This window comes from Giraffa tippelskirchi, chromosome 7 (genome assembly GCF_054371585.1).
Source record: "Giraffa tippelskirchi isolate mGirTip1 chromosome 7, T2T-mGirTip1v1.2.pri, whole genome shotgun sequence".
Lineage (NCBI taxonomy): Eukaryota > Metazoa > Chordata > Mammalia > Artiodactyla > Giraffidae > Giraffa > Giraffa tippelskirchi.
In genome coordinates, this window is record NC_137281.1 from 141,394,277 (window position 1) to 141,419,919 (window position 25,643).

Here is a 25,643-nt window from a genome sequence, read left to right on the forward strand (position 1 = left end):
AGAGAGGGCTTACTTATGCAAGCACTGCCCATCCACCAGCTGCCTGCAGGATGGATGTCTGTGGAAGTGCTTAAAGATGGCTGTCTGCAGAAAACCCTGGGGGTTTCGGCTTCCTTGCTGTTTCTATCTGATGGTGATCTGTTAGCTTATTTTTCTGCCCTGGACTGTTATGACTACAGTCTAATTAAGCATTTTCAAAATCAATCAAGTATGACGTGACCAGTATTTTTTTTTTTTAAGTGATAGAGAACTAGAACATTTCAGATTAGAACAGAATATAACAGTTGATTGAAGTTGAGGATAGATACTGTCTTGTGAAACTCTTATTTTAGTTGTATGTCCATATATGCCCATGGGTATACGGGGTCACAATGTAAGATGTATATATTTCTTACTTAATGGTGTGGTCAGAAATGTTTGAAAACATTAGTGATCATCAATGAATTTTCCTCTATTTATTTGTATCTGTCCCTTAAAGAAAAAAAAGTTATGTCACTCTTTGTTTTAGTGAGGAAGTAACATTTGCTGAGGGCCTACCCTGTGCTAGGCACTTACGTCTCTTCATTTGACTCTCATAAAAACCTTTGGAGGTGGATGGTTGTACCCCAACTTTACTGAGAACAAACAGGCTCCGAGGGTGGTGCTGGTCTTCTGTCAGTGGACATTATGATCCCTGGAGCTGAGTAAGATGTCCGTGGACACATCAGATGGTTCTTATTTGCCACATTTTTGGAAAAATGTTTGAAACACGGTTTTCTTGTTGGTAGACGCTTTCTGCTCAGCTGGAATGCAGGAAAGGAAAACTACTAGTACGTTAAGGCTCTGCTCTGTCTGTGAAAATAAGCACCAGGCAATGGTGTGCTCACTGAGGTCTCAAGGAGGAAGAAGCCGAGATTAAAGCTTGGCCCCTGATTTGAGGAGAGAAATAAAGCATGGCCAGGAGCCCTGGGGCGAGTTTGCGGGTCAGAGAATGAAGTAAGGCTGGAGGGCAGACTTGGAGAGCTCCGTGACCTTCCCCCTGGGGAGGTGGAAGGAGGGGGCTGGCCTCCCAGGCTTCTTCCCACTGCTAAGCCTTTCCTCCTCCTTCACCAGCGTGGCCACGCGGATCGAGCAGAGGAAGAAGATGAACTGCAAGTCCTTCCGCTGGTACCTGGATAACGTCTACCCCGAGCTCACGTGAGTGCCGCCTGCAGTTCCTGCATCTGGCCTGGGTCGGGGCCGGCAGCGTGGGGACCCTTGACCCTGATCTCTCCCCGGCCCAGGCAGTCTGGTTCTTTCTAGCTGTTGCTGTTTGTCTTCATGTGACGGGTCTGGAGGAACCTGGAGGATGTACCAGGAGTGAAGAGTGAGGTGTGGTAGGAGCCAAGAGTTTAACAGACGGGGCTTTAGAGCCAAAAATGGGTGTTGTCTGGACTTCCCTGACAGTCCAGGGGTTAAGACTCTGCGCTTCCAGTGAAGGGGGCATGGGAACTAGGATCCCACATACAGCCAAAATTAATTAATTAACTAAAATAATCTTAAAAAAAGAAAAAAAATGAGCATTGTCCCCTTAGGAAAGCAACAGCACATTATGTAGCAAAGGCCGCAGAAACACTCAACTTCCTTTGACTCTCTTCTCTCCCTTAGGGAGTTTATCCTAAGGAAATAAAGCAAACAAACCAAAAAACTGTTGATAAATAAATGGCCACTGTAGGCTTCTTTGCTGTGAAAAAAATAGAGAAACAACTAATGATAGGGGCTGGGTTTAGTGACTCATGATACATTGACCTAAACAAATATTAAGTGTCAATTCATATTATAATCATAAACTGAATAAAACATGGGGAAATGTTTGCTTCAGCAAATGAGGAGGCAACATGCAAATGGTGTATGTCTGTGGGCTCTAGGACAGTAAGCTGTAATGACTGGGTGGCCTGAGGGTGGGCAGAGTTGATTCTTTTTATTTCAAAATCCTTCTCAGCATCTTGCCTATGTCATTCCTCACCTCCTCCAGGTCTTGAGTCATCTGTCCCTCCTGCAGGAGACCCCCCTGACCTCTGCATTTGCAGACTGACCCTTCCCCAGCACTCCCTGCTTCTTTTCCTCTGTCACCCTTATCGTCATGGAGCTTCTATGTGGCCAATTAATGTTATTGTCATCTTCCCACATTTGACAGTAAGCTCCAAGAGGGGAGAGGCATTTATCTGTCTTGTTCACTGCCTTATCTCCAACCCCTAAAACAGCGCCTGTCACAGAATGGGCACTCAATAAATAGTTTTATTTTATTTTATTTTGGTGTGCTGGGTCTTGTTTTGGTGCACAGGTCCTTCCTTTTGGCACCCAGGTTTCTCACTAGTTGTGGCTCAAGGGCTTAGTTGCCCCACGGCATATGGAATCCTGGTTCCTCGCCTAGGGATGGAACCTGCGTCCCCTGCATTGGAAGGCAGATTCCTAACCACTGGACCACGAGGGAAATCTCTAAATATTTTTAACTGAATAAATTGCATAGTCAATAAGGCTCAGTAATAACTTTGAAATTAGTATTCTCCCTTCTAGAACTGTCATCTCAGGGATGCTGTCTCCCAAAGGATGCTGTCATGATTTTCCAGAACATTCCACTGCTCAGAGCCTGCATATCCTCAAAGGAGGCAAATCTTTGTCCTTCAAGAGCAGATTTGATTTTTGGAAAATAGCCACAGTTAGGTTGTAACCAAGTCCAGTGAATAAGTTAGTTTATTAACCCAGATATTACAGTCCTGGGTCCTAAACACAGGATGACAAGATGGAAACAAGTAACAGGAATAAGCTAACTCTGTGAGCAATGTTCAAGGAATTCCAAAACAATTTGAGCAGCAGCAGCATCCTTGGAGAAACTTGGCGGCCTGGATAACCCCAGCTCCCTAGAAGATGGCTGTGAAGAGAACATTAATTTATGAAAGTATAATAAATGAACAGCTTCCTCAAGTGGCCACTTTTAAAAGGATAGTTTTATTCAGATGTGCCACTTCTGAGCAAAACAAGCATAGTCATTTCTTTATGTTCTGTCAGAGTTCACTTATCTGGTTGGAGCCAAGGACTCCAGGCCTCAGGCAGGAGTTGGGGAGCCGTGGAAGGGGATTGAGTATATATGCTTCCTCCCGCACCCCAGTCCCCACACAGTGCCCCATGTCATCCCCTGAGGACCAAAAGGGAGAAGTATTGGTAGTTTATAACTAGCATCAGTCTGGATCCATCACAAGACGAGAGTGGATGAAACCAGCCGTGCTAAATGAGGAGCATAAGTCATCTTCCATTTGTTTTGTCACCATGTGGAAGCTTTAAAAAATGAATTTTTGCTGTTAAGGTAGAAACTACAGCTCATTCTTATCTAGGTTACTCATCCTCAGTCTGTTCCTTCATGTTCTGCCTCGGTTCTCAGGGGCCTGGAGTGGATCAGATTGTTAGATAGAAAGGAGTTTGACAGGCCCAAATGATACCAAGTTTCCTCCAAACGGGATCCCAGTAGTTGGGCCACACTTGAAGATGGTCAGTGGAGAGACTGAGGAGGCTGAAGGGAGAGGTCTGTGCTTTCCTAGGCCTTCCTGCAGTCCTGCTATGGCTCAGCTGCTTTTCCAGATCAGCGTTCTGCGGCTGGCTTCAGCAACTGCTAATATATTACTTTTATCAGGATGGTCAGGAACAGTTGTGCAGGCTGTGCATTGCACAAGCACACCACATTTGAAGGGTTCTAGTCACATAGTATTTTACCTTTACTACAACTGCTGCTGCTGCTGCTGCTAAGTCGCTTCAGTCGTGTCCGACTCTGTGCAACCCCTTAGACGGCAGCTCACCAGGCTCCCCCATCCCTGGGATTCTCCAGGCAAGAATACTGGAGTGGGTTGCCATTTCCTTCTCCAGTGCATAAAAGGGAAAAGTGAAAGTGAAGTCGCTCAGTTGTGTCCGACTCCTAGCGACCCCATGGACTGCAGCCTACCAGGCTCCTCCAGCCATGGGATTTTCCAGGCAAGAGTACTGGAGTGGGGTGCCATTGCCTTCTCCATTACTACAACAATTCCTGGCAAATAACAGTAAAAGTCTTCTAACAAAATCAGTATATTATGATGGTTTTCTAACATAAGTAAAGTGTCTTGAAAAAAGGATACCTATTGCTATTTCTACAAAGGCGTCATAAGGGCTAATGGGAGCCCAGGCAGCCCAGCTTCGAGGTGGTCCACAGAGAAGAAAGCAGATTCAGACTTAAGAGGGCTGCCAGCAAACAGGAGAGCTTAGCCTGGCTCTGCCAGGAAGCAGGGGAAGGGTGATGATGGCCATCCCCCAGCTGCTTCAGGGCTGCTACCACTCAGACACCTCAGGAGCTGCATCTGGTCTTTATTTTATTTTTTAAATTTATTTGGCTGTACCAGGTCTTCGTTGTGGCATGCAGGATCTTTAGTTGCAACATGCAAACTCTTAGTTGTGGCATGTGGGATCTCGTTCCCTGACCAGGGATCGAACCCAGGTCCCCTGCGTTGGGAGTGCAGAGTCTTAGCCACTAGATCACCGGGGAAGCCCCTGCATCTGGTCTTGAGATTGCTGCCTGAGCCCCAGGTTTCCTCCATAAGCATCAGTGGGCAAGCTTTGGTGTCAATGACCATTGCCACACTTGGACAGTGCCCACCTCATCTCTGCTAGCTGATCATCTTGCACATCTTCCTAAGCAACAGCAGGTAGGGAGGGGAAGAGAAGAGAAAGGTCTGGAACAACCTTGGCCTCTCAAAGAGGCCCCGCAGGACCTTGTCTCTGTGTAGAGGGGAAATACAGTCCATTGCCCCTGGATGAAGCAGCAGGGGTGGAGCTTTGCCTCTCAACAGCCTTGCACCTAGCAGGTTGCAAACTTAAATCCTACAGTGATCAGACAGTTCAGTTCAGTTCCGTTCCGTTCAGTCACTCAGTCATGTCCGACTCTTTGCAACCCCATGAACCGCAGCACGCCAGGCCTCCCTGTCCATCACCAACTCCTGGAGTTTACCTAAACTCGTGTCCATTGAGTCGGTGATGCCATCCAACTATCTCATCCTCTGTCGTCCCCTTCTCCTCCTGCCCTCAATCTTTCCCAGCATCAGGGTCTTTTCAAATGAGTCAGCTCTTCGCATCAGGTGGCCAAAGTATTGGAGTTTCAGCTTCAACATCAGTCCTTCCAATGAACACCCAGGACTGATTTCCTTTAGGGTGGATTGATTGGATCTCCTTGCAGTCCAAGGGGCTCTCAAGAGTCTTCTCCAACACCACAGTTAAAAGCATCAATTCTTCGGCGCTCAGGTTTCTTTATAGTCCAACTCTCACATCCATACATGACCACTGGAAAAACCATAACCTTGACTAGATGGACCTTTGTTGACAAAGTAATGTCTCTGCTTTTTAATATGCTGTCTAGGTTGGTCATAACTTTCCTTCCAAGGAGTAAACGTCTTTTAATTTCATGGCTGCAGTCACCATCTGCAGTGATTTTGGAGCCCAGAAAAATAAAGTCAGCCACTGTTTCCACTGTTTCCCCATCTATTTGCCATGAAGTGATGGGACCAGATGCCATGATCTTAGTTTTCTGAATGTTGAGTTTTAAGCCAACTTTTTCACTCTCCTCTTTCACTTTCATCAAGAGGCTCTTTAGTTCTTCTTCACTTTCTGCCATAAGGGTGGTGTCTTCTGCATATCTGAGGTTATTGATATTTCTCTCGGCAATCTTGATTCCAGCTCGTGCTTCCTCCAGCCCAGCATTTCACATGATGTACTCTGCATAGAAGTTAAATAAGCAGGGTGACAATATACAGCCTTGACGTACTCCTTTTCCTATTTGGAACCAGTCTGTTGTTCCAGATCTGTCTATCTGTTGTGACCAGACAGGTAATGTAAATAAGTCAAGTGTGAGGAGACACAATAGGGAGTGGAGGGGACTGTGACAAACTGAAATGGGCAAGCCCCACCCATAGGGTGGACAGCTGCTGCTCATGACAGTGTGTTATTGCTGAACCAGAATGCAAGTTTGATGTGACCTGACCTTCCTATATTTTTGAGAGAAGCTGGATTTTTCTGTGTAATGTTGAAATACTGCCAACTAATTAAAAGCACCAACGACCACACTGTGCAGGTCAGACAAAACCTGTCCAGGGCCTGATTCAGCTTGAGGGCCAACAATTTGCAGCCTCTGTTCTTGAACTGCATATGACCTCTTGCAAGAGACAGGGGAGCAATTCTGAAGGGGTGCTGCAGTCAGGAACATGGAGAGAAACTGGAAAGTTCTCCCCGAGCCTCCAGGAGAGCAGGTTGGTTCTGGGGCTGCAGGAGCTTCCAGTCAGCCCTGAGAAAGGGAGACCTGGTTTGGTCGATGTCCACATCAGAGACTGCCAGAAATTTTCTGATCTGCACCCCCGCCAGGTTCTCTTTTCAACAGACGTGATAGAGGCAGATAAATTAGGCTTGTGGTCAGACTATAAGCCCCCCTGATTTCCCATCACCTGACCTGTGGGTCCATAATCCAAGCGCATATATAATCTTCTAAACCCAGGAATACAAGCCCATGTCAGCTGGGGCCAGCATCCCGTTTAGGTTTATTACCCATGGAGTAAGACAGTGTATCTTATATTTGAGCTTGTGTGTGTATATGTATGTGTTTAAATATACTTTCCTGTGCATATAAAATGTTCTAATAATACACTCTTTTCGAAACCTACCTGTTTTACTTAACAGTATCTTATAAACACCCCTATATTACCAGATATTCTTTCTCAGAGTCCTTTTTAATGGCTGAAGGGATTTCGAAAGATGAATCAGAATTTACTTAGTCCTTCGCCTATTGTTGGATATCTAGGAATTTCCAGTGTTTTCAGTATAACCAGTCACTCTGAATGAGTATCATTTAAACAAAATTTCTGCACCCATCTATAATTATTGCCCTAGAATAGTAAGTTTCGGGAAGTGGGATCATTAGGTCAAAAGTATGCACACTTTTAAGGTCTTTGATACATAGTACCACACTGTCCTCTAGAAAAGGTGGGCCAGTTTATGTCCCATCTGTGGGGTATGAAAAGATCCAATCCCACAGCCATTGCCAACACTAGGTAGTAATATTTAACATATATGTATATTTGCATATATACACATATATACACACATACACTTAAATATATAATTTGTATATTATATGAGCTTCCCTGTGACTCAGGTGGTAAAGAATCTGCCTGCAATGTGGGAGGCCCAGTCGATCCCTGAGTCAGGAAGATCCCCTGGAGAAGGAAATGGCAACCCACTCCAGTTTTCTTGCCTGGGAAATCCCATGGACGAGGAGCCTAGTGGGCTACAGTCCATGGGATCACAAGAGTCAGACACGACTGAGTGACTAACACTTTCACTTATATACATACACTTAAATATTTTTATGTATATAAATATATAGAAATTTCCCTGGTGGTCGCATGGCTAAGACTCCATGCTCCCAATGCAGGGGGCCTGGGTTCGATCCCTAGTCAGGGAACTGGATTCTACAAACTGCAAATAAGAGTCTGCATGCTGCGACTGAAGATCCTGCAGGCTACAACAAAGATCAAAGATCCTGCGGGCTACAACCAGGACTCAGCACGGCCAAATAAATAAATAAATATTTTAAAAATTAATAAATAAATATACATATATGACAAACAAACAATGGTAACTCTTTAATACATATTTCCTTAGTTATTAGTGAGACTGAACACATCTTTATATTTGTATATTTTACGTTTGCCTCTTCCAAGCAACTCCTTCCTGTCATCTCGAGATTGCCCACTGAGCCCACATCTGGATCTCAGCCTTTCCTCTTTCAGGACTGGGGAGCTCCGGCTTCTGGTTTGAGCTCTCTCCCACCAGCTCCTCTCAGGCCTGGTCTGAAGGGCAGTCTCTGGGGTTCCCAGAGCTGCCCAGAACCCAGGGGGACTGAGGCCCAGTCTTCCCAGGGGGCCCCCTGCTCCCTCACCATCCCCTGCTGCCAGGCCTGCCCCTCAGTGTCCCTCCCCATGGAGCCCTGGGTGCCCTGGGAATTGCCTGGGCTCTGCTCTCTGGATAAGCATGGGTCACCTCGGGGTGGGGGGCCCTGCTCTCTGGGTAAGCGTGGGTCACCCCAGGAAGGGCAGAGGCCAAGCCTGACCTCTGCCTTTTCTTTCAGTGTCCCTGTGAAGGAAGTGCTCCCGGGCATCATTAAGCAGGGAACTAATTGTTTAGAATCCCAGGGCCAGGACACAGCTGGTAACTTCCTGCTCGGAATGGGGATCTGCAGAGGGACTGCCAAGAACCCCCCAGCGGCCCAGGTAAGTTGTTTGGGTCAGGCCCAGGTGAGGGGTTAGGGGCCTCCATCTGCCCAGTCTCATCCTCTCTCTTGTCTACACCCTCCACAAACTCACTTTTCCAAGGACCCTGCAAGCTGTCCTCTCACACTCTGCTCCTTGGGTCTGCTCCCGCCACACTCCACCCACTTTGTAGCCTGTCACACAGTTGCCCCATGAGCACCACCTGCTTTCTGCTTGCAGGGGCAGAAATGCCACCCAAACAGAACCCAGTACTCTCCTCAGATGCAGCTGTGGGCAGCCTGCATAGACAGGCATCAGGGTGTCCAGGATTCCTGTGTACACGTGTCCAACATATGAGGGTTGATGCACCCACATCAAACTAGAGCAGCTCGTGAAGACCCAAGCATGGACCTGCCCCTGGCTGCCCTGCTCCCGTGTCCTGTCTTTCTTCCCATCCCCTGAGCATCCCTTCACAGATCCTCTGGCTGGCTCCAGCTAAGCTTCTCCACCCCAGTATTTTATTATGGAAAATTTTCAAACATAGAAAAGTTGAAAGAATTGTACAGTGATTAGCCATCCAATCATCCCTAGTATTTGTAGAAAATTCTACCGAAATACAGTGGATTTGCTTTATCATCTATCTACCCATCTATCCATTCATTGCTGTCCTTTTTGGCTCGGCCTTTCTGCTCCTTGTCTTGCAGGCATGGCTCTTCACTGACCATCTCATCCAGCAGCAGGGGAAGTGCCTCGCTGCCACCTCCACCTCCGTCTCCCCAGGGTCCCTGGTCGTACTGCAGGCGTGCAACCCAAGAGAAGGCAGGCAGGTAAGCCTCCTTGCCCCCAGGCACAGGTTGGCCCGGAACCCGGGCCAACACATTGAAGGTGCGACATATAGACTCAAATAAGCCCTCCAGAGTGAGGACTGAGGAGGCCTAAGCCAGTATCCAGGTCAAGTCTGTTGTTTTCCTCATGAGGAAGTACTTTGGGTAAACAGTTGTTAAATGTCCATCCTGCACCCTGTGAGCTCCGTGGGGGCTCACTATTTTTATCTCGTCAACACTGTATCCCTAGTCCTTGACAACCAGTACAGCCAAAACAAATGTGAGGTTTTAATGAGAACCTCTGCCAGGGGTTTTACGTAGATCATCTCATCTAATCCTCCCAGCAATCCAGCAACCTGGGCCTTAGTGTGTGCATGAGTGTGTGCTAAGTCGCTTCAGTCGTGTCTGACTGTTTGTGACCCCATGGACTGTAGCCCGCCAGGTTCCTCTGTCCATGGGATTCTCCAGGCAAGAATACTGGAGTGGGGTGCCATGCCCTCCTCCTGGGGATCTCTCCAACCCAGAGATCAAATCTGCATCTCTTATGTCTCCCGCATTGGCAGGCAATTTCTTTACCACTAGCACCACCTGGGAAGCCCCAGGCCCTAGTACTAACCCCATTTTGAAAGTAAAAAACCAAAGCTCCTTGAGTTTAAGAAATATCAGATTACACCGCTGGGAAGGTGTGGAGCTGCGATTCAAACCCAGTGTGACTCCTCAGCCCACAGTCCTGCCCCAGCACATAGTAGGTGCTCAGTAAGTATCTCCTGACTGATGGCTCATTGGGGAAACTGAGACCCAGCCACAGTGCTTTCCAAGCTGGAGTGCTGGTCTCACGTGAACACTGCCTTTTCCATTGTCAAACTTTCACCTGCCCTGTTTTCATTTATCTGGGAGACAGGTCAGGGTCGCCTGTTGAGGAAGAAACAGATGCTCAGAGAGATGCAGTCACTTGCTCAGGGCACACAGCAGCCGGTGACAGAGCCAGCCCTGCTCCATTCCTGGCTGAGAGGGCTGCTCGTCTGCCCGGGAATGGACCGGAAGGCCAGAGTTCTGCTTCAGCCCCTCCTCTGCCCGCCCCTTCTTGGTAGCCCCCACTGTGCCTGACCCTGGCCAGCTCCCCGGCCAGCTGAAGGGCAGTGAAGGAGCAGGAGGGCACCGGGCACTCTCATTCAGCCACCAGGGTTTTCCTGCCTCCCCCTTTTCTATTGCCTGGGTCAGCTCTTTCTTTAGGGATGACTGGCAGTTTGCTATTTCATTCTAGAAAAGCAACCAGATCCTTCCTCTCCCTCCAGCCTCTGTGTGTGTGTGTGAGAGAGAGAGAGAGAGAGACAGAGAGAGAGAGGGAGAGGCTTGAGTGCTGTGGCCTGCTCGCTGGCTGGGACACTGCGGCATGTCCTGCCAGCCCCTGCCTTCACTGCCCCTGCAAGGGCACAGGTCCCCAGGCTCCCCTTCATCTGGGGCGCCGGCCTCTGTGAGAGTCAAGCCTTGAGCCCACTCCCACCCACTCCTTGCTGAGGCCAAAGTCAGGGTAGTAGCTCCCAGGGCAGCCACCACTCTCTATGTTCCCCTTCATGCTGACCTAGGCCTTCTAGGAATCTCTTTGGCCACATTCCTTCTGCCCTGCAGGTCCTGCAGGGTCTCCAACAGCGGAGCCCCTCTTCCAGGAGGACAGGGTGAGCAGCTCTCCCCCTGCCAGTGACTTCTCAAGTCTGGGCCTCTGTTCCTAGACCTTTGTTGACCCCATTTCTGAGGCCACCTGGGTATCAGTTGTGGGAAAGATATCTGTGCAGAACAATGTCACCCTCTTCACCTCTCTGAGCCTCAGTCTCCTCACTTATAAAATGAAGGGCTTCCTCCCTGGTCTGCCTTGTAAGTAATCTACAAGAACTGAGACTGTGGCAATGGAAGGGCACCGTGAGGTGGTATTTTTTCTCTGGCCAGGCCAGAACCTAGTGACCAGGAGACTCTGGGGGACCCCAAGACCATGCCTGATGGCACCAACAGGAAATGTGAATCCCATGATTTGGGGAGCACTTCCTCATGTCTGATTGATTCAGTCTTTACATTCATTTTTAATAGAACAAAACTAGATGAAAGATGGATGAAAGAATGGCATGGCCCAGCAATGCCCAGCTGGGGAGTGTGGCCAGCCCCTCCCAGGGGGTCAGAGACTAGAAGACCACAGGGAGTAGGATGCTGTGAGTTCCAGTTCCCTGTCCTGCCCACTGCCCAGGACCTTTAAGCCAGGAATCCCTCTCTGCTGGGACCACATGGGCAAGAAAGACTGGTTCTCAGCGATCTGTATCCCACAGCCCGCACTCCTAAGGGAAAGCCAGACCCTGCAGCACCTCCCCCACACATTCTACCTTGTTTCCACCTCCCAGTTGGTTCCCTTCTCTGCCCACGCTGTGTCCTTCTGCAACTGGGGCTACTCATCTCCCTTCTAACAGTAGCTCCAGTAAGTACATAGCCCCTCCCACCCAGAGCCCTGTGGGCTCCAGCCCCGTGGTCTCAAGCATTCCTCAGTATTTCAGGAGGACAGGGGACAAGGTAGATATAGGAAGAGGGAAGATGGATGTGGGGGAGGGAAATAGGAGAGAAACCAAAAATAGACCTAGCTCTCTGCTTACCCTTCCCTGAGCCTTAAAACTTGGGTCTCAGCCTCTCCTACCTTCTCTAAACAAGCCTCCATCCTCTATTCAGCCACTTCCAACGTGTTCTGTAGGAACATGTGCCTTGAAGTATCCCCTTGTCGAGCCTGGGGCAGGGGAAGTGCCAGGAGGTGAAGGCGCTGACCCGGGAGCCCCTTCACGACTCTGATGGGGGGTTCCAGTGCCCCCACCATCGCATCACTCTTCACCTCTGCAGAGATGGCGGCCAGTTCCATTAAAGTGGGCAGGTGACCGGCTCACAGCTAGAGGCCAGGGCAGAAGCTCAGAGCTGTAGGAAAAAGTCTTGTTTGAAGGAGTAAAAGGTTCACCAAGTCCAGGACTCAAACTAAACTGTCTACAGGGCACAAGTGAGAAAGCCCTCGAGAAGAAAAGTGGGGTCCAGGTGGGATGATGGTGGACAGAAACTAGGACCCCACCTGCAGCAGATCTTCAGCTTCAACCAAAGAGACTGGGCCTGTGTCTAAAGGGAAGCTGGAAATGCAGATTTCTATGTGACGACTAAGCCAAACTTTAGATAAGCGCTGTGCAGGCCAAACAAAATCCACCTCTGGGTTACATTCAGCCGTGGGCCTTTGATCTAGACAGTAATTTCGTGCCAACCTATGGAAGCAAGAGCGCATCCGGAGGGCTGGGCTTAAAGCTTGTACGTAGGGTGCAGTGCCTCTTATGCAAAGGCCACAGACTATTTAAATGGGATTGTGTCCTAGGGCCACTTACACCCATGTATAATGCGGGTATGGATGTTATTATTATTATTAATCCTTGTTTTTCTCTCCCCCACCCCTTTTCTGCTTCTCCCCTCAGAGATGGAGGAAAAAAGCCTCTTTCATCCAGCATTCAGTCAGCGGCCTCTGCCTGGAGGCCAAGCCCACCCAGCTGGTGACCAGCAAGTGCCAGGCCGACATCCCAGCCCAGCAGTGGCAGCTGTTGCCACACACATGACCGTAGCCCCCGGCCTCCTGTACCTTTTGCATGAGACTTTGGGACCGGAAGGGGGTTAGGGTGGGGGAGTGTAAAGCGGGCCGTCTCCATCTCGTCACATTTCTGCCGGAATCATCAGCCAACACCGCTGCCATGACACACAATGCTCCAAAGCTTGGACGGGGAGGACGCAGGGGGAATGCCCTGCTTGCTGCCCTGGCCGCCTCCCGGCCTTGCCTGGGGATACTGGACTGCGACTGGGCAGCCTGGCGCTTTGTTACTGCCCTTCACCCTCCCAAGGCCTGGACAGTGGTTTAGGGCCTCTCCTCGTGGGCTGGGGAAAAGGAGGACAGCAGCCCCCACGAGTCTTGCTGGGCCCCGGGGGCCTGCCTTTGGGGTCAGGCCCAAGAGGAGAGCGTAGGCAGCCGTGGACAGGAGGCAGGCGGAAAGCAGAGGGAGGGGCAGCCTGTGGACAGGTGGGAAACAGGAAGAAGTGAGCCACTCAGGGGTCTGTCCCAGGCAGGTGCTGGGTTGGGGGTGGGAGGGATGGGAGCCAGGGCCAAGGATGGGTGATCTGCAGAAAGACAAGAACAGAAAAGCCACAAAGCACGGGAAAGAGTGGGTCTTGCCCGGGGACCTAGTTCCTCCCAGGGCCCGCGCCTCCAGTCCCGCCCTCTGGGCCCACGTTCTCAGCAAGGCGCTGTAGAGGCACCTCTAGGAGCAGCCTCGGGACCCAGTTTATTAAACAGATCCCACTTCTGTTTGGATATGTGTCAAGACAAGACCTCTCCCTTGGGCCTTAAAGACCAGCGGGTGCCCTGAGCCTCTGCCTGGGCACACCGGGTGGACCCCATAAGGACAGGCATCACTGAACGGCCCCGTCCTCCCTGCTAGTTTTTGACTCCTGCCTTCTCTAAAGCCCTTGCCTCTGTAAATACAGCGTCATTACAGGGTCGGGGCGCAGGGCGGTAAGAACGGGGAGCATCGGTAAGCCATGGGGACTAAGTCGTCCAGGCTGGACTCCCCACTGCCGGAGGGAGGCCCTCGGGGCTTGGCTACTGCAGCGGCCAGCAGGCTGGCTGGCAGCCCCAGTGTGTACAGAGTTCCCGGTTCCTTCTCACACCCACTGGGCCTCTCTCCCCCTCCACCAGGGCCTGGTCTTGGAACCGCTTCTGCTATTAATATTTCTAACATTCCTCTTCCCCCGCCCCACTGGCTTAGGCCAAGTGATCTTAGGCAAAAGTCTGGTGATACCAGGATCCCTGCGGGGGTCAGGAGGTGTCTTCCACCCAACGCAAATCAGCCCGGAATGTCTAAGGAATTCATAGATTCTGGAGGGCCCAGGAATCTCCTGAAATGGTCCCCCAAATAGTGCATGTGTGTGCATATATGCATTGTGCTGGGGAGAGGATCCATGGATTGTCCCGGGTTCATACAGAGGTCCCTGATCCCCAGAGGGTCTGGACTTCTGGATTGGGGCTGCTGCGCCCCTCCCCCTCCCTAGTGTGCCTCAACTGCTGTGGTCCTGCTCCCTCTGCATAGCCGTGGGGCTGTGGTCCGCCACACCCACCCTGGAGGGCTCTCATTGGTTTCCTTTCACCTCCTGGCTCTCTGCAGTGCTCCAGGGCCTCAGCCTGCATCCCCTGCGCCCACAGCAAGGAGCCCTTGGCCCCCAGAGCCACACTTTTTCCATCCTTTGTGAGATGTTTATCCACCGCCATCTCTCTTGTGTGTGTGTCTACCCTGGCGGGTAGCGTGGGCCTTTGGGACAGGAATCTTGGGCATCTCTTACTGAATGTGAGAGGACTGCCATTCAGCCTTTCCGAGGGCCCCCTCCTTCCCTGTGATCGGACCGGGCTCAGCACTTGTTAGTCTCCTTTGGGACTCAGCCTTGTTCTGTTTTTGCTTTTCCTCTTCTTGACCAAAGCATGTGCCATTCGCTATCCCTGAGGACCTCGTCTTTATGAAAAACACCTGGAATAAAACCACTTCTCACATGAGCACGTGCACCAGCGCCTTCCTTTCTGAGTCCAGAGCCAAGGCCTTCAGCACCTCCCTCTCGCCCTCTATTGTGGAAAACTGAGCACGCTCAGCTGTCACCCCCTCCTGCCCTTGGTAGCTTGCTCCTCCACCTACGTCCCCCTCCATGGGGCCCCAGGGACTCCTGGACAACAGGCTGGCTGCTCTTGGGGGAGCCATGAGATGGGGCAACTGGGACTGGAGCCCAGGCTCTTGTGACCTCATCATGGGACCTTACTTGGGGCTTCAAAGTAGAAACCAAGGGGCCTCTCTGAATGCTTGTCTTTCGGTTTCGCCAGCCCTCTCTCCTTCCCTAGGTGCCAGCTGGCCCCTCTGGACTGCCCTTCCTCTCCCCTGCCACACAAGAAGGCAGCAGTAAAAATGCAGGTGGGGCAATTTTCCGAAGTAAAAACAGTGAAGTCATTCCAACATGAGTCTTACCACCGTAGCCTTGTTTGCTCGGGTAGCAGATGCTCTGCCTAATGTTTCCATAGAAACCAATGGAAAGCCCCCACTGTTTCTGTGATCAGAAACTGAACCTACCCAGGTAAAAATAAGCATGGCCTCGGCACACACATGAACTGTAGTGGGCAGGCCAGCATGTGACTAAGCCTCCCCAGATATAGCCATTCCCTCCCCCACCCCAACCTGGTCTCAGGGCAGCTCATTCAGGATTCTCCAGAACTGGCCACCAGGCCCTATGGGCCTGGGGCAAAGCTCTGGCTGGTGACGGTTCCGAGCACACGACGTGGCTGCAGAGTCCATCTGTCCATTGTCCTCTCAAGGAGCACAGCCCACGGCCCATCGCCTTCTCGGGCCACCCTCCTGGCCTGGCTGAATCAGGGTTCCTTCCACTTGGGTCTAGTTTCACTCCCACCCTTGAAGGGCTCGGGTGCTGGCTTCTCCTGAGTCGTGCTCTCTCTTGCCCTCCTCTGAGCCTCTCCGGAGGCCTGTTCTCTCTCTCACCCCTCTCTTTTTTTCCCCTGGGAAATAAGGCTGTCTGCTCTTAACCAGCGCCTGGAGGATTCAGTAAAGCCCTGGGGCTGGCCATTAACCACGGACAGACTTGGGCCTTATGTAACCTGAACCCATTGGAAAAGAGGAGTCTTCCAGAGCGCCCAGGGAGGGGAATCTGCGTGGGGTCAGCAGCAAGGGGTCCTCTGTCTCTGGCCTCTGTGACTTGCCTTCACGAAGACTTCTCCCGGAGAGACTCCTGCCTCCCCCAGGATGGGATCTCTGCTCACAGCTAGGAGACTATCACCCAGGCAACATCTCTGTCCTTCCAGGGGTCTGGCGCCCCCAGGCCTGCGGAGGATGGTTTCCAGTGGGGTGTGGTCCTCTTCCCACCAAAGAAATAGGAAAGGAGACCTGGAGAGGAAGGGCAGGAGTTCACGGTGTCCACAACTTGATCCTCGTGAATGTTCTCGGTGTCTGTGGTATTTCTAGTCCCCCGTGACGATCTGTTTCCTCCAGAACAGGGAGGGGGCACACAGGCAGCTTCTCTCATCTGAAAAGGTCTTCACAGCCAGGCTCTTAGCAAAGACCTAGCAGTGGAACAGGGAGGGGCCACTCTGTCCTGACCTGGCAGCTGGGCTGTGGGCAGCCAAGCTGGATGGAGGCTTTGGAGAGCTGGGAAGGGTGTAGCGGGTGTGGGAATCCAGAGACCCCATCAACCCGGAGCCATCCCACTCTGCCACTGGCTATCTGGAAAGTTACTTCATCTCCCAGCCTTGGTTTCCTCACCTGTGAAATGGGTCTCGTAGCTCTCGAGAGTTTTTGTGAGGACTGGTTTATTTAATGATCACGAAGCACCCGGCCCTTTCTACTGCTTAGTAAATGTGTGTTATTGCTGCTATTAACAAACATTTTCTGAGTGCCCGCTGCATGTCAGGCACTTTGCCAGGGGTGAGGACACAAATGTAAACAAGACAGAAATGTTCTAGTACTAATGTTCTAGCAGAAGAGATGGACAGATACAGGCACGTGTGCATGCTGTCTCTTCAGTTATGTCTGACTCTTTGCGACCCCATAGACTGTAGCCCGCCAGGCATCTCTGTCCATGGAATCCTCCAGGCAAGAATATTGGAGCGGGTTGCATTTTCTTCTTCAGGGGATCTTCCCAACCCAGGGATCAAACCCAGGTCTCCTGCATTGCAGGCAGATTCTTTACCATCTGAGCCACCAGGGAAGCCCAGACAGACACATAGGCACTAGATGATAAAACCACAGGGGAGGCGGGAGCGATGGGAGCAACACAGAGGGGCCTGGGGGCCAGGGAGTCATAATGCTTCCTGAGTAGCTGGGCTCTACATAGACATGACCTTCTGGGCTTTACCTGTCTCGAGCTAGGTAAAGGGTGGGCTGGGTGAGGCCTGATGAAGCCAACTGGCCATACTAGCCCAGCCGGAGGAGGCTCAGCAGCAATTACCCAGCAGTCTTGACTTTTTGCCCCAGTGCACGCAGCATGGTGATGTGGACCAGGCTGTAATCAGAGAAGAATTCTAGATAGAACTACGGGAGCCATTTAAAACCAAACAGATCTGTCGTCTTCTTCTTGAGCCAGTGATTATTCCTCCAGGGCTCAGTTTTCTCAGTCTGGGGAGGGCCAAGGAAACAGTGGGAGGAGATGGCCTGGAAAATTCAGTGATCCTTAAGTGGAGAGAATGAATACAAATGACCGGGGAGGCATTCAGAAAGACTTGATTTCTTCTTGCTCTCTTGCTCCCTGGTTCCGGTTATCTCTGATCCCGCAAGCAATCTGAAAATGAGACCTGTCTTTCAAAAATTCTTTCAAATAAGTTGTCTCTCAAGGTGCATCCAGATAACCCGTGGAATCACCTGTGCTTGTAAGTGTGCTTGTGTCCAGGCTCCCACCTAGACCTGCTGACTCCCCAGTTTCATCTGTGTGATGATGGGTGCCCCGGGCCACACTATGGTCATCAAGCTTGTAATGCTCTGAAGTGGGGGGAGTGTGGAGGGGGAAGCTGTGCTGGGGAGACTCAGGCCAGCTGGCTGCAGACTGTGCACACTGAATACACGGGCCCTCGACCTCACTGCAAGAGGAATAAGCCAAGGGGAAGGCAGGCAGCCCCTTGGGCTCCCTCCCTGGGAGCCGGATGAATGTGGAGACCAGGTTTGGGGGCCAGAGCAGAGCCAGAACCTGCTCCCCCTTAAGGAGAAATGCTCCCAGCTGGGAAGGAGAGTCTGGAACCAGGAGAGGAGACGAGGGGCCTCATTGGGGCCTCTGCCACCATCTGGGTGAGAAGCAGCGGTCAGTGAGGCAGGAGGCTCTCTGAGGCCCACGTGGCTTGAAGGCCCCCAGCCCTCTAGGGCAGCTGCAGAGCTCCAGGCTCCTCTGCTTCCGGTCAAGGGTGACTCTAGCCCTGATGGACACTGCTCTCCAGAGCCTGTTCTCCCTAGGGGTGGGAGTGTCAGCGGTTGTTAAGGTGAAATCAGGTCACAGTGAGCAAACGGGAGCTCCCACCCTCTGTCCCTCACCCTGCAATCCAGCCAAACTGCCCTGCGCCCTGTTTCTGGAAGTTGTAGCTTGCCTTCTCTTGTTTGTACTTTTGTGTTTCTTCTACCCTCCACTTATCCCGTGGATAGAATGCTACCCATTTTCCAGACACATGCTGCTTCCATAAGGAAACCTGCCCTACCTCCCACTTTTTCCTGTAAACATCTCTCTGGCCTGTTTCTTCAGCATCTTGAATGTTCCTCTCTAGCTGCAGTGAGCACCTTCTTCCTTATGCCTCTTTATGCCGGTGGACTTGTCTTCTCTCTTCTATTGAAACTGGACTATAGGACCTATGTTGGCTTCAGCCTCATACTTCCCACAGCCGGATCACAGAACCTGGTTCTCAGACTCCCAGTAAATGCTGGCTTGTCGAATGAATGAAATGAGAGATTGTAGCGGGGTTTTGCTTGTTTTGTTGTGAGTGATAAGGTGTTTTTGCATTTAGGAATCAGAACTTTGCATTCAGAAAGCACCCAATCTGTATTTGTTCATTTTTTCTCTCACTCTTCTTTAAAAGCTTGGCACCTTCACAGCTCCACCCTTCCTGCTTATTAGTTGTCTCTGAGCCCCCTAAAATGAAACACAGAGGATGTTGGGGGCTCACACAATTGAGCATTTCCTGGGATCCCGGAACAGAATGAGGCTACCATGTGAGTTTTCTCATTTGGTGCCCACACTTCCGTGAGGTGGGTTCTGGTGTGACCTCTTTGGGGATGAGGCGGTGGGGGCTCAGTCAGGAGAAACTTGCCCGAGGACAAATAGCAAGGTTTAAACTCAGTCCCACAGCAGTGCAGGTGGTCCCACAGACCAGCAGCATCCACATCGTGTGGGAACTTACTAGAAATGCAGGCTCTTGAACTCCACCCAGACCTATTGAATCAGAAATCCTGGGAGTGGCGTTCAGCCATCTAAGTTTAACAAGCCCCTGGGGCATTCTGATGCACACTCGGGTTTGAGAGCCACTGGTTTGGTGACTGAGACGGTTGCCGGTCTCCTGCTGGAGGGCGTGGGTTACCACCTGGCACCGAGGGTCAGAGAGCTGACACTGTGTGTGGCAGGCCTGGCCTCTGCTAAGCAGGCTGCAGAGCTCTGGGCTGTGAGGGATGACTCCGGGGCAGAGGGTAGGTGGGCATGAGCCTGGGCCACGGCTTGCTGCTGATCCAGATGCCGCATGCCAATGTTGCTCTGTGTGATTTATGAGTTTCTTCCCCAGTACCAGCCACAGATGGCTGACTTGGTTATGGAAGAGTTTCCAGCCCAGAAGATTCATTAATCAGGAAATCAGCACTACACCTCCCAAGCCTACAGGATGGGCATACGTTTTACCATGAGTTATACGACTAAGTCCTTTTTATGGATCAGCCAACTGATGACATTCATAGCCAATGTGTGTGTGTGTGTGTGTGTGTGTGTGTGTGTGCGCGTGTGTTAGTCACTCAATCATGTCCATCTCTTTGTGACTCCATGGACTGTAGCTCTCCAGGCTCCTCTGTCCAAGGAATTCTCCAGGCAAGAATACTGGAGTGGGTTTCCATTCCCTTCTCCAAGGGACCTTCTCAAACCAGGGATCGAACATGGTTCTCCCACATTGCAGGCAGATTCTTTACCAGCTGAGCCACTAGGGAAGCCCCTCCATAACCAATGCTATCACTTATCAGCCAGTCACTGAGCCACACATTTCAACGTCTTTAATCCTAACAACTCTATCAGGTAGGTATTATTTTATTATCACCCCATTTACAAACTAGGAAATTAAAGCCCAGAGAGCTTAACATACCTGCCCAAGATGACCCAGCTAAGTCAGAGGTAGAGCCAGAATTTGAACTTACGAAGTCTGACCCAGGGTCCAGGCTCCTTCCTGCCCTTCATTGCCTTTCACATTTTAGTTCGTATCCTTGTACCAACTCGGACACTTCTGTGTTTTTGTTTCCCTATCTTGCATTTAAGGAAAGTAAGCTTCCTTGTAAAGCTCTCAGTCTTATCCCGGATCCCAAATTTTGTCCCACCAAACCCACATCCTTCCATGGCTGATTCTTACATGCCTAAGAGGTAGGGCGGGCCGGGGTTGGCTCTACTATCATCTTCTACAGATGCAGACACAGGCTGAGACACCCAGAGTCCCAAGGTAGGAAACTGGGAGCCTCAGGAGACTGGAGAACACAGCATTCCATGACACAGTGACGGGCAATTGCTGACGGCTCTGCTTGGTGCCAAGAGTCAGGAAGGTGAGGCCCCCCTGAAAGACCCAGCCCCCCCAGGCCAGGGCTCTTTGCTACATACACTGTCTGCTGTCTCCCTGCATCCTGACCAGGACTACTTCCACGTGCCTTCCTGGCCTTAAGGTTCTTTGCTCTGCATTACTGACTCTCAGATGCTAGTCTTGTGCCTGGTCAGGTGGCACCTCCTTTAGCACACCAGACTCTGTGGCTTCATCCACCTGGGCTGGGGACTTGGCTCTTTGCAGAGCCTGGTAGGTTCACCCACAGTTTTCACCAGGCACCTGGGTCTTTGTATGCTCATCAAGCAGCTGGGCTTATTTTAAATTTACAACCAAGTGTGTCCATCCCAGTTATTTCTTGGCTGCTGTATTGTGCGACAGCAGGGGTGGATAGGAGCATCCTGGCTTGGCAGGAAGAGAACGAACGCTCCAGCTCTGGCTCAGCCCTTTATGAGCCAGGTAATCTCCAGCAAGCGGCTTAGGTTTCCTGAGCCTCAGGGTCCTCAACTGAAAAGTGGGGGTGATGTGGGTGAAGGTCAAATGAGAAGATGTCTGTGGTCAGGTCCCAGAAACTAGAAAGCATGTACAGCCATCCAGGAATGATCGGGGAGTGTTTCTTTGACCCTGGGGCAGGCCAGAACAGCCAGACACCAAGGCTGTGGATTTCCCAGCTGCTAAGGACATTTTCCAGCCATCAGGACAAGACCTGGCAGCTCATCCACTGGGGCACGTGGGAGAGGGAAGCCGGCCAGGAAAAGAGAAGCAGAATCCCAGCATCCAGTTTGTTCTTGGCTAGACCTTGCTGATCTGGCTCTGAAAACTTTCTGGTGGCACTTGCTTTGACCTTCGAGAAGTAGAGAAAGCTGATTCAGCAGGGGACTTGATGTTCCAACAAGGATTTGAGAAGCTTCAGACTGGTGTGGAGGGCAGGATGGGAGCCCCGAGGGAGGGTTATGAAGCAGAAGCTGGGTTCCACCTGGGGTCCTCAGAGCAGAGCTGCCCCTCTCATCTGCATCCCCTGGCTGACAGGGATCAGGGCTCACTGGGTGTGCCCCATGGAGCAGAGGAGATGGGGGCTGCGATGACTGCCCTAGGCCAGTGTCCTCTGTCTCTGGAAGCCACACAGGGCATGGCCTCGCCACTCTCAGCAGGCCTGAGGGAGAATAACAGGGCCATCCCTTGAGAAGGCTCCACAGATCCTAATTGATGACACAGAGAAAGCCCCTGTGTTACTCTTGGGAGGCCCCTTCCCAGCCCAGGGTCTGCTCTGCCTGGTAGGGCAGAAAGAGCAAGGCTGGGGAGGCACACTGAGAGCTGCGGCCTGGCTGTTCCTCTGACTAGCTGGTTAACCTGCCCCAAGGCACCTCACCTCTCTGAACCTTAGTCCCCTGCCTGGTAAAGCAGTGCTGATACTACCTGCTTCTGAAGGATGTTCAGTTCAGTCGCTCAGTCGTGTCCGACTCTTTGCGACCCCATGAATTGCAGCACGCCAGGACTCTCTGTCCATCACCAACTCCCGGAGTCTATCCAAACCCATGTCCATCAAGTCGGTGATGCCATCCAACCATCTCATCCTCTGTCATCCCCTTCTCCTCCTGCCCCCGATCCTACCCAGCATTAGGGTCTTTTTCAATGAGTCAATTTTTCGCATGAGGTGGCCAAAGTATTGGAGTTTCAGCTTCAACATCAGTCCTTCCAATGAACACCCAGGACTGATCTCCTTTAGGATGGACTGATTGGATCTCCTTGCAGTCCAAGGGACTCTCAAGAGTCTTCTCCAACACCACAGTTCAAAAGCATCAATTCTGCGGCGCTCAGCTTTCTTCACCATCCAACTCTCACATCCATACATGACCACTGGAAAACCCATAGCCTTGACTAGACGGACTTTTGTTGGCAAAGTTATGTCTCCGCTTTTAAATATGCTATCTAGGTTGGCCATAACCTTCCTTCCAAGGAGTAAGCGTCTTTTAATTTCATGGCTGCAATCACCATCAGCAGTGATTTTGGAGCCCAAAAAAATAAAGTCAGCCACTGTTTCCACTGTTTCCCCATCTATTTCCCATGAAGTGATGGGACCAGATGCCATGATCTTAGTTTTCTGAACGTTCAGCTTTAAGCCAACTTTTTCTCTCTCCTCTTTCACTTTCATCAAGAGGCTCTTTAGTTCTTCTTCACTTTCTGCCATAAGGGTGGTGTCATCTGCATATCTGAGGTTATTGATATTTCTCCCGGCAATCTTGATTCCAGCTTGTGTTTCTTCCAGCCCAGCATTTCTCATGATGTACTCTGCATAGAAGTTAAATAAGCAGGGTGACAATATACAGCCTTGACGTACTCCTTTTCCTATTTGGAACCAGTCTGTTGTTCTATGTCCAGTTCTAACTGTTGCTTCCTGACCTGCATACAGGTTTCTCAAGAGACAGGTCAGATGGTCTGGTATTCCCATCTCTTTCAGAATTTTCCACAGTTTATTGTGATCCACACAGTCAAAGGCCTTGGCATAGTCCATAAAGCAGAAATAGATATTTTTCTGGAACTCTCTTGCTTTTTCGATGATCCAGCGGATGTTGGCAATTTGATCTCTGGTTCCTCTGCCTTTCCTAAAACCAGCTTGAACATCTAGAAGTTCACAGTTCACGTATTGCTGAAGCCTGGCTTGGAGAATTTTGAGCATTACTTTACTAGCATGAGCGATGAGTGCAATTGTGCGGTAGTTTGAGCATTCTTTGGCATTGGCTTTCTTTGGGATTGGAACAAAAACTGACCTTTTCCAGTCCTGTGGCCACTGCTGAGTTTTCCAAATTTGCTGGCATATCGAGTGCAGCACTTTCACAGCATCACCTTTGAGGATTTGAAATAGTTCAACTGGAATTCCATCACCTCCACTAGCTTTGTTCGTAGTGATGCTTTCTAAGGCCCACTTGACTTCACATTCCAGGATGTCTGGCTCTAGGTGAGTGATCACACCATCGTGATTATCTGGGTCATGAAGATCTTTTTTGTACAGTTCTTCTGTGTATTCTTGCCACCTCTTCTTAATATCTTCTGCTTCTGTTAAGTCCATACCATTTCTGTCCTTTATCGAGCCTGTCTTTGCATGAAATGTTCCTTTGGTATCTCTAATTTTCTTGAAGAGATCTCTAGTCTTTCCCAGTCTGTTGTTTTCCTCTATTTCTTTGCACTGATCGCTGAGGAAGGCTTTCTTATCTCTCCTTGCGATTCTTTGGAACTCTGCATTCAGATGGGAATATCTTTCCTTATCTCCTTTGCTTTTCGCTTCTCTTCCCAGCTATCTGTAAGGCCTCCTCAGCCATTTTGCTTTTTCGCATTTCTTTTCCATGGGGATTGTCTTGATCCCTGTCTCCTGTACAATGTCACGAACCTCTGTCCATAGTTCATCAGTTCATAGTTCATCATCATAGTACATTCTGAAGGATGTAGTGAAAGCTGAATGAGGTGACATCTGTGAATGGACTGGAATAAACAAAGAAAACGGGGCATGGTGCTTACAGGGGTGCCCAAAATATGTGAGGGGAGAAGTGTTAGTCTTGTTTGCAGCTGGACTCCCAGAGCTTGACGCAGAGGATGTGGTCAATAACTGTTCCTGAATGAATGAATGAATGAATGCAGCTCTGTGTGAGGCAAACAAGTCTCCCTGGGAAGCCCTTGACTCCAACCTCAGCCCCAGCCCTGGTCCAGGTTTCCCAGGACTCCAAAAGGACGCCATGTGTTCAAGATAGGTATATATCAGAATTGTACACTTTGCAGGCAGTGGAGTCCGGGCAGGCACCGATCTGAGAGATGGACAAATGGATATAATTCATGGGCAAGAATGCTGGGAACTTCCCTGAGATTCTCCACCTCCATCCATAGCTGCTGGGGGAGGGGCCTTCCTAAAGGTTCCTGAGGGCCTATATTTCCTCCTTTTACTTTGAATCAGGGTTGTATTAGAATCGCCTGACTTTCCTACTTTCCCACTAGAATGCAAACTGCATGAAGATAAAGACAGTGCCTAGCACAGCACCTATTGCATGGTAAGTGCTCAATGAATGCTTGTTGAATGAATAAACAAGAGCAAGAAGGCTGCTGTTCTCTCTTCTGAGACTAGTCTTAGCAGAGTTTGGGGCGGGGGGCATGTCAATTGTTCTCAGCTTTCTCATATAATCTGGTTATTGATTTGGGTTTTCAAGGAATCAGGCGAGGTTTGACGAGCGAAAATACTTTTTCAGCAGGCACAGGGAGACCCAGTATTTGCAAGTTAATGCCAAATCAGTTCTTGATTAAACAGACAATGAATGTGAGAACAAGGATAATACAGCAGAGATGATGCAGCAAATTCAGATGGGGATGCACCTACCTTGTTAGAAAACTGCCTTACATACTAATGAATTCATTAAAGGCTAAGACAGTGAAAACTGCAGCTTTGGGATTAAGGTTTTAGTCTAAACTGCCAGCAGAGAGAAACTGACAAAGGTTTCTGTGTGGTGGAAGCCCTGGTCTTCTTGAAGCTTTTGCCCAGGGCCATGTCTCAGCTCCTGGTGTTGGAGTCCTTAGTTTATTTGCATACAAATTGCAAACATCTACAAAGTCTTTGCTCAAGCAATTTTTAAGTAAAATATTATTGCTTCCCTGAAGGATATAATTCCTTGGTTTTTCTCCTCAATATTCATCTCACTTAGCAGTCATTCACATTGACCCAGATTTTCCACACCGGGAGTGTACAGGAGTGGGAGGGGCCAAAGGAAGGCGGAGCAAAGAAAGGCGTGGCTGGTCCGGCCATGGAACCTGCTTTACAAAACATTCAGGACGGGACTTCAGTGGGCCTTTTTTTAAAAGATCTTTTTATGTGGATCATTTTTAAATCTTTATTGAATTTGTTAACATTATTGCTTCTGTTTTCTATGTTTTTTGGTTTTTCAGCCTTGAGGCAGGGAATGAACCCGTACCCCCTGCACTGGAAGAACGAGTCTTAACCACTGAACCGCGAGGGAAGTCCCCGGACCTAAGTGTTTTAAGTATTATTTCATTTGATTCTCAGGCCAACTCTTTGGGAGTTGACCTTATTATTACTTCCATTTGTAAGGAGGAAATCAAGTTTAGGAGACGTTATGTGAGTCATTGGGAAAGATTGGGAAAGACTAGAGATCTCTTCAAGAAAATTAGAGATACCAAAGGAACATTTCATGCAAACAT

At 50.1% G+C, this 25,643-nt stretch overlaps 1 protein-coding gene across 3 annotated transcripts in view; it reads left to right on the forward strand.

The window, feature by feature from the left end:
* GALNT16 (polypeptide N-acetylgalactosaminyltransferase 16) overlaps window positions 1-14,693 on the forward strand; it is a 101,977-nt gene extending 87,284 nt beyond the window's left edge. For all 3 annotated transcript variants that reach the window (XM_081513536.1, XM_081513535.1, XM_081513537.1), the window contains exons 13-16: window positions 1,093-1,176; window positions 8,153-8,294; window positions 8,978-9,100; window positions 12,577-14,693. In XM_081513536.1, the coding sequence (XP_081369662.1) occupies window positions 1,093-1,176; window positions 8,153-8,294; window positions 8,978-9,100; window positions 12,577-12,714 (487 nt within the window). In that variant the 3' untranslated portion in view covers window positions 12,715-14,693. The remainder of the gene's footprint in view (window positions 1-1,092; window positions 1,177-8,152; window positions 8,295-8,977; window positions 9,101-12,576) is intronic.
* Window positions 14,694-25,643: the final 10,950 nt, after the last annotated feature.